The following is an 8,813-nucleotide window of genomic DNA, read 5'->3' as shown; positions in this document are numbered from 1 at the left end:
TGGAGACAGCAGCACCTCCGAATGTCCCGAGCAAATCCGAGCGGCTTTCATCAGCCTTTAGCTACCCTCCGGCCACCGTGCACTTGCAGGAGAAGGGGCTGGGGAGGGGCTGGCAAGGCAAGTCCCCTCTGCACAGCGCTGGGCACAGAAAGGGACGGGGGAGGTTCAGCACGAGGCGGCGAGCCAGGGCAGACTCGACCCCCGAAGAGGGAAGCTAAGGATCGGGTCTACTAGTCCCGCAAGGGCAACGCTGCTCCGGGCCGGGACAATGAGCAGCCCGCAGCCCCGAGGGGTGGCCCTGGAGGAGGCAGCGGGCCGACCGGCTCGTCTCGGGGGAGCCGCCCGGAGCTCGCTCGGCGCCCAGGCCCCGGCGCGGCACAGCCCCCCGACTCCGAGCTCCGCGGGGCCCCGGGCGGGGCTCTTGAGGCCGCTCGGGAAGCCGCTGGGCCCGAGGAGGGGCCGCCCGCCCCCAACCCCGAGGCGACCCCGGCCCGCCCCGGCCCGCCCCGGCCCGGCGCACTCGCCTGCCCACGGTCTGGTTGGCCAGCTGCTTCATGCGGTTGAACTGCTTCTTCATTGCGGCGGCGGCAGCCCGCGGGGCTCGGGCCGGGCGAAGCAGGGGACGGCCTGGCGGCTCCTACATCGCTTCCCGGCCCAGGCGGCGGCGGCGGCGGCGGCGGCTTCCCCGGCCCGGCCCCGCCTTCGCCGCGTCACTTCCAGCGGCGCCGCCCGCCCGTGAGGAGGCCGAGCCGAGCCAGGCCGAACCAGGGAGGAGAGCGAGCGAGGGCCCGGGCGCCGGCCCTGGGAGCCTCGGCCGCCCCGCCGGGGCCCCTCACCGCGCCACCACCGCTCTAGTCGCTTTCGGTCCCTGAACCCGCGCCTCGTGTGGCGCCCCAACTCGGTGCCCTTGTGGTTAGCTGATCGATAGATCGATACGGTCCGGTGGGGTTCGATCATTTCAAACCCACCACCCTGAGGAGACCGCGAACAACGGTCACAAGGACAACACACGAGTAAATCACTAACAGCGGCCCTAACTCCAAGATGCGGGCTAGTCCCGGGACGGAAACAGCCGATGGCCTCCCGTGCGCCAGGCTTGTGCGCGGGTGTAGACCTCTTTCAGTACGCTCTGAAGGTACCGCTCAGATGGCTGTGTTTCACCGTGGGAAAACCTTCCTTCCATTCAACAAATGATTGTGGGGTGAAAATAACAAGGTTGCGGAACACCAATGTTGCGACTCAGTGCAATAATGAAAAGGGGAACGGTGACATGTGTTACTCCTTAAAAAAAAAAAAATGTATTTATTTGAAAGGCAGAGCAGAGAGCGAGCGAGCGAGTAAGGCTCGCATCTGCTAAGGGTTCGCTCCCCAAAAGCCTGCAACAGCCAGAACAGGGCCAGGCAGGCGGAAGCCAGGAGGCAGGCACTCGGTCCCTTCTCCCACGTGGGCGGCAGGGGTCTGGCGGCCTCCCTACTGCGCATGGGCAGGAAATTGGGCTCTGGAGGGGGTCCTAGACTCCACCCAGAGGCTTGGATGTGGAATGTGGGTATTCCGAGCCGGGGAAGGGGGCGACAGACCGGCCAGCCCCTGTATTTTTATACCGGGGCTCGCACACGCTCTGGGAAAGATCTTTTATTTGGGGGCTTTTCGCGGTGTGGTGCCGGCAGCGCCTGGCGCTGGGGAGCAGGGGCCAAGGGCCGACGGCGCCAGCAGGCTTTGGGGGGACGGGGCGGAGGCCGGTGGGCGCGGCCTGGGCTCTCCGGGCAAGGCCCTGTGATGGAGAATAAGGCCCATTGTGGTTCTGCCCTATATAAGCCCCCAGCGCGCGCTGGGGCGGCGACACTTGGCGGGACTGTCCGACTGCCCTGGACGCTTTCCCGAAGCGACCCAGGTCAGTTCTGTGACCCGCAGCAATGTCCTCGTGGCTTGGTGGCCTTGGCTCCGGCTTAGGCCTCTCCCTGAGGCACGTGAAAGACAACGTGGCTTCCCTCGGGAGCCAATTATCGGACGTTACAAAGGGGGTGCTGAGGAAGGGTGTGGAATCCTTGCAGGATGAGAGGCTAAGAAGTCTCTGCAGAGAGCTGGAAGAAAAGTACCAGGCAGCAGAGCTGAGGAACCACCTGCAGGCCACCCAGTACCAACGCACCTTACAAGAGAAAGAGGCTGAAATCCAGCTTCTCCAGGCAAGGCAGCTGGCGCTAGAGAGCCAACTGGAGAAACAACAGGCCCAGCAACTGAAATCCACCAGGGACATGCAAGAGCTGGAAGACAGAGTGCAAGATCTGAACATCAAGGTATCTGCTGCCGAAAATACAGAGAATGTCTTGAGACAAGAACTAGACCTAATTAATGAGAAAGCAAGACAGAGGGAACGTGCACCTAGTGAGCTGCTCAAGGCTCTCGCCAGTCTGCTGTCTGAGGTCTCTCAGCTGACGGTCATCAACGGTTTTCTGGAGGAGGAGATAAAACATCATCAAGAGGTGACAGAGGTGGAGACGCAGGGCACGGACTCTGCGGCAGCTGCGTCCATTGACACCAAAGGCGCTCTTCATCCTCGGCAACACCTCCTAGTGTACACCTGGGAGAGAGAGCAAGTACTCTCCGTTGGCAAGGACTGGGCTAGAGAATACAGCTGGCTGAGAAAGGAGTATCTCCTAGGCTCTCTAGAGAGTCTCCAAGAACACAGCCTCTCACAGCATCGAGAGAAGTACACGGAAGACCGGGCAGGGCGAGCCAGAAGGCCAGCCCAAAGTATCCAACACGAGTCCCTGGAGCTTCGAAAGGCATTGAGACAGCTTTCCACACCATCTGTGACAGACAGAGAGGACGACGACACTCACTTGGCCCAACCTGAAATGAGCAAACACCAAGAGATGGCTTCTCAGATAGAACACCTGAAGAAGAAGCTAGACTTTTTACAAAGACTGGTGACAGGCAAGGGCCTTTTCATTAATTCCAAAAATGACCAACTGCGCTCTCTGAAGAACCGCCTTGCAAACAAAGTGAGAAAAAACACGACTCTGAGGCAAGCGGTGAGGAGCCTAGAAGAAAGCAAGTCAGCGCTAGAAATGGAGGTCTACAAACTGCGCCAAGAGAAGGAGCTCGCAGTGGACACAGCCAGGACCAAGGAGAAGGCTTTACAGGACTCGAACCTGAACCTTCAGATGCAGCTCCAGGAGCGGGACTTTCACTGCTACGCAGTGAAGGAGAAGCTGAAGCAGAAAGAGCGAACAGCACAGCAGCTCTTCCGTGTGCTCCAGTCCATCCCGGAGAAGCTGCTGGCATTCGAGCGCAAGCAAGATGCGGTGCTGTTGGCGCTGCAGCAGACGCACGCGGAAGAGCGAGCCCTGCAGCGCAAGAGTCAACATCTACAGGACAAGTTACTCCAGGAGCTGCGGGGAGTGCTCGGCCATCTTCTCCCATCTGTAGGTGCTGAGGTCCCTGAGACAGCCGATGAGGAAGGTGGACGGGCTGGCATGGGATCCCCGGGAGCCCCGAGAAGCCCCACGGAGGCCTGGCTGCCGCAGCCGGCCCTGGTCACCATCCCCGCCACCAGTACCACAGGCAGGGGCCTCCCAGGGCTGGCACCTGCCGGCGACAAGAAGATCATCGCCAGGAAGGTTTTGGGCACCGTAAAATGGTTCAACGTCAAAAAGGGATATGGCTTCATCCACAGGCACGACAGCAAGGAAGATGTGTTCGTCCACCACACGGCCATCACCAAGAACAACCCGAGGAAGTACCTCCACAGTGTGGGAGACGGCGAGACGGTGGAGCTGGACGTGGTGGAGGGCGTGAAGGGTGCCGAGGCGGCAAACGTGACGGGCCCCGGGGGAGCTCCCGTGCAAGGCAGTCAGTACGCGCCGGAGCGCGGCCATTACGGACGCTACCCGCGGTGGAGGCGCGCTGGGCGCCATGATCGCGACAGCGACAGCGACAGCGACAGCGACAGCGAGGGGTCGCAGAGCGCTGCCGAGAGCCAGGCCCGAGCACGCTGGCCCCGAGGGCTGCTGTGCCCTCGCTGCCTGAGGGGAGCCCCCGGGCGCGGACGAGCGCAGCGCCCCCAGCCTCCCGTGCAGCCCGAGGGGGCGCGCACGGCCCGGCCTCGCCCCAGCCGGCCCGAGGAGGACGTCCCAGGTCTGCAGCCGCCTGACCGCCACGGCGGTGACGCACGCGGGCCCCCCGACGCCTCCAAACCCCGCGACGGCCTGGAGACCCGAGCCGCCTGTCCAGCCGCCGAGAAGCCGGGCGCCGCCCAGGCTGAGTGACCGCGGGCGCCACGCCGCCGCCGCCGCCGCCGTCGTCCGCCATCGCCATCCAACAACGAACGGACGTGGAACTCCGGCGCATGGAGCGAGCGGGATAGTACAGCCCGAACTCTCACTATGTTTTTTCCTTTTTGTTTTTCTCTTTCTCTTTTTTCTTTATCTCTTTCTTTTTCTTTTCTTTTTGTCAGTTGACCAGATTACTAGAACTATTTCCATTCTCTATGCGGCACGCGGTGTTTATTATTTTTAGCTAAAGATGTTTTTTTTTTTTTCAAATTCTCGTTTTTCTCAAGTATACCTTTTAAGGTTTGAAAATTATTTCAGATCTGTTCAAGCTGAGATTTTTAATAACTGTCTTTAATCTGTAAGAAAAGTTTACAACTTGACTTTTTTCCCAAAAAAAGTCAACAAACTGAAGCACCTGTTCATAAAGGTCTTAACAGGAAAAAAAAAAGTGATACTGGCTCCACTAGCCAAGTTCTCATATTGGAGGAAAACCTAGTTTCACCTGCTGAAGACTTGGAACGTTCCCGCAGGAAGTTGCCTCACATAGTGAGTCCAGAAAAAGTCGACGATTATCTCCAAACGAGGGCTGAAAGGCATGACAGCTCTCCGTCGCGAAAGAACAAGAGAACCAGTGTGTTGTACGGCTGAATGAGAAGGAAGGTTTAACACTTCCTCAGAACTGTCTGCAGAAGAAGATTTGCACGCAGCAAACCAGAGAACCCACACAGCGAGATCCAACAGGAAGTACCACTAGCTTTCGAGAGATGGGGGAAATATTAAACCGAACACCAGAATGTGTGACAAATTTTCAATAAAGTTTTAAAACTCTGCAAAAGTGTTTGGAGGAATTTCTGTAGAACCTCCCAGATGGTCCACTCACAGGACACACAGCAAATTTCAGCCTGAGGGTGAGGGTAGGCGAGGGAGAGGGGATGGAAGAAGTTAGGATTGCTGGGGCTAGCACTTGTGGTTCAGCGGGTTCAGCTGCCTGCAATGCCAGCATCCCATGTGGGTGCTGGTTCTAGCCCCAGCTACTCTTCCAAACCAGCTCCCTGCTGATTCATCTGGGAAAGCAGCAGAAGGTGGTCCAAGTGCTTAGGCACTCACCATCCACGTGGGAGACCCAGGTAAAGTTCCTGGCTCCTGGCTTTGGCCTGGCCCAGCCTTGGCTGTTGCTGCCATTTGAGGAGTGAACCAGCAGATGGAAGATCTGTCTTTCCTTCCATTTCTCTCTCTGCGACTCAGCCTTTCAAATAAATATCTTTTGTAATAGCGATTTATGTGCAACCTGCAGAGCAAGGAATGAGACAGCTCTGACTCAATCCCCAGGCTCCCCAAGGAAAGGACTTAAATCTTAGTGTTTAAAGTGTGGGCTGCAGTCCATGAGCAGCTCATGTGTGGACCCCTGGTTGGTGCACAGTGCCCGTGGCCTGCCTTTGATTGGTCAGTGGGTTTCTTTTGGAATGGCAAGAGTGGGCTCTGGTCTGTCTGGGTCTGAGGGTGGATTGGTATTACTTTGAGCAATGAGATGTTAGCTGTAGAGCAATGTGAGTCCTTGTGACTCAAAAGACTTTGGCTCTGCCTTTACCCTTGTGTCCCTCCCTTAATTTAATGAGTTACTCTTTACAACGGAACTGCAAGGCAAGGGAGATACTGGGGCCTGATAAAGAGTGCATCAAAGACAATGAACAGGGACTTCACTGCTTACAGATTCCTCTCCTCCAGTCTAATTTCCCCAAGTGACTGCAAGTGAACCAGGAACCTCCTGATGATCTAGAAGTGGCGGGACACAGTGAGGTGGCCCATCCAAGAGTTAACTACTCTGCCTCCTGCAGTAAGTCACTCCGCTATTGTTCTTAACCAAGCTGGCCAGCCTTCTGCGACAATGCCCAAATTCTTTGAAAAGTACGCCATGGGGTGTTTAATTTTTTTCTTTAGATTTACTTATTTATTTGAAAGAGTTACAGAGAGGCAGAAGAGGCAGAGAGAGAGAAAGAGAGATCTTCCATCCAGATGGCTGAAATGGCTGCAGCTGCGCTGATCTGAAGCCAGGAGCCAGGAGCTTCCTTTGAGTCACCCACTCGGGTGCAAGTGGCCCAAGGACTTGGGCCATCTTCTTCTTCCCCAGGCCATAGCTTAGCAGAGAGCAGGATCGGAAGTGGAGCAGCCAGGACGCAAACCGGTGCCCAAATTGGGTGCCAGCACTGCAGGCGGCGGTGTTACCTGCTAAGCCATAGCCCTGGCCCCAGGGTGTTTAATTTTCCCAAGATTTCTGAGTCTATGCTGTTAGTCCTAATAATTGCCTCGTGTATACAGTGAGGTTAAAGTGCCTTCTCAGGTCTGGGAACACCAGTGTGGGTGCTGCATATAGGTTTTCACATACGGTTCGAGAACACCAAGCATCACATCTAGTTGGCATCTCTCTTGAAATGATGGCCCTCTAACTCTGGCAGTCTTTTTGTGATAGTTACTATCAGGCAGTCATGCATAAGAGCCCTTCATAACCTCTCAGCTTTACGTATTCTACTTTCGGGTTTACACCAGTGACTCCAAGTTAACTTCATTTTTTTTTTTTTAAGATTTATTATAGGGGGCTGGGACTGTGGCATAGCAGATAAGGCCACCATCTGCAGTGCCAACATCCCATATGGGGGCCATTTCAAGTCCCAGCTGCTCCGCTTCCCATCCAGCTCTCTGCTATGGCCTGGGAAAGCAGTGGAGGATGGCCAAGTCCTTGGGCCCCTGCACCCACGTGGGAGACCCGGAAGAAGCTCCTGGCTCCTGGCTTCAGATCAGCACAGCTCTGGCCATTGTGGCCAGTTGGGGAGTGAACCAGCAGATGGAAGACCTCTCTCTCTCTCTCTCTCTCTCTCTGACTCTCTCTGGCTCTCCTTCTCTCTGGCTTTCCTTCTCTCTGTGTGTAACTCTTTCAAATAAATAAATATTTATTGCATTGCAGACAGTGGCTTAACCTTCTACGCCGCAACGACAGCCCCATCTTTCACTTTTATATTCTCCCATGTCATCATTTTTCTAAAACATCGCTGCTTAATCATCCCGTAGCTCGGTTTTGTTTGGCCTTCATTCTGGTTGGATCTATCCAGATTGCTAGTCTGATCTGGTCCTGTATTCTGGAGGGATGGGAAGTGACTGACAACCAAGAGTCTTGTCAACAAACCTTTCAGCAACATTTGAGCAACCAACGGGTTTTAAGAGGATGCGTTCTTAAACTAACTTTACTTGGAATCCATTATAAAATTTTTTTTCATTCTGTTGTTGACATGGGTATATTCTAATCTTTTTCAGGTTCCTGGTTCACACAAAGATAACCTTTTTTAAAAAAAATCTATTTATTTATTAGAAAGGTAGAGTTACAGAGAGGCAGAAGTAGAGAGAGAGAGAGAGGTCTTCCATCTGATGGTTCACTCTCCAGATGGCCACAATGGCCAGAACTGTCCTGATCTGAAGCCAGGAGCCAGAAGCTTCTTCTAGGTCTCCTATGTGGCTGCAGGGTCCCAAGCACTTGGGCCATCTTCTACTGCTTTCCCAGGCCATGGCAGAGAGCTGGATGGGAAGTGGAGTGGCCGGGACTTGACCTGATGCCCATATTGATGCCGGCACTGCAGGTGGCAGCTTTACCTGCTACACTACATCACCAGCCCCAAATAGAAGCTTTCTAAGTGCAGACATCTGTAAGGTACACAAATAGAAACAGGATTTATTTAACAGTAAGAGAAAACATAGATTCACATGCAAGTCTGGGTTGCCCCACACTGAGAAATAGCCATTATGTGTGGGCCAGAGAGCTACCCACAGGGAGAGGTGTAGAAAGCCTGAATATCAGGCCGGCGCCGCGGCTCACTAGGCTAATCTTCCGCCTAGCGGCGCCGGCACACAGGGTTCTAGTCCCGGTCGGGGCGCCGGATTCTGTCCCAGTTGCCCCTCTTCCAGGCCAGCTCTCTGCTGTGGCCAGGGAGAGCAGTGGAGGATGGCCCAGGTGCTTGGGCCCTGCACCCCATGGGAGACCAGGAAAAGCACCTGGCTCCTGCCATCGGATCAGCGTGGTGCGCCGGCCGCAGCGTGCCGGCCGCGGCGGCCATTGGAGGGTGAACCAACGGCAAAGGAAGACCTTTCTCATTGTCTCTCTATCTCACTGTCCACTCTGCCTGTCAAAAAAAAAAAAAAAAAAGAAAAAAAAAGAAAAAAAAAGAAAGCCTGAATATCACCTTCAGCCATGGTCCATGGTGACAGAGTGCTCACCTCTGATGCTGGCTCTTATGAGGTAGGAGGTGTGTCTCTGTATGCAGGAAGCTACCTGGGGGCTTTATGATACTTCCATAAATTCACATGGGGCTTAATATCCAGATTTTCATGGTGTCTCCCCTTCTAGGGCCTGAATGAAACAGGTGCATCCTGGGAAAGAGAACACCTTGATTGATGGGTAAAGGGACAGCATTCCAGAGACTTCCAGCTCCCTCGGACCTAAACTAGCTACCTAGTAAAACCACGTCGGTTCTGTGGGTGAGAGTCACCGTCTCA

At 55.2% G+C, this 8,813-nt stretch overlaps 1 protein-coding gene across 1 annotated transcript; it reads left to right on the top strand.

The window, feature by feature from the left end:
• Nucleotides 1-1,330: 1,330 nt before the first annotated feature.
• On the top strand, nucleotides 1,331-5,122 carry LOC138847031 (thyroid receptor-interacting protein 11-like). The gene has a single exon (XM_070064555.1). The coding sequence runs from the start codon at nucleotides 1,914-1,916 to the stop codon at nucleotides 4,266-4,268; it is 2,355 nt and encodes a 784-aa protein (XP_069920656.1). The 5' UTR covers nucleotides 1,331-1,913; the 3' UTR covers nucleotides 4,269-5,122.
• The last annotated feature ends 3,691 nt before the right edge of the window (nucleotides 5,123-8,813 follow it).

Source organism: Oryctolagus cuniculus, chromosome 19 (assembly GCF_964237555.1).
Source record: "Oryctolagus cuniculus chromosome 19, mOryCun1.1, whole genome shotgun sequence".
In the NCBI taxonomy this organism is placed as follows: domain Eukaryota; kingdom Metazoa; phylum Chordata; class Mammalia; order Lagomorpha; family Leporidae; genus Oryctolagus; species Oryctolagus cuniculus.
Note: the sequence above shows the minus strand (reverse complement) of the source record. Positions and strands in the feature narration are given on the sequence as shown.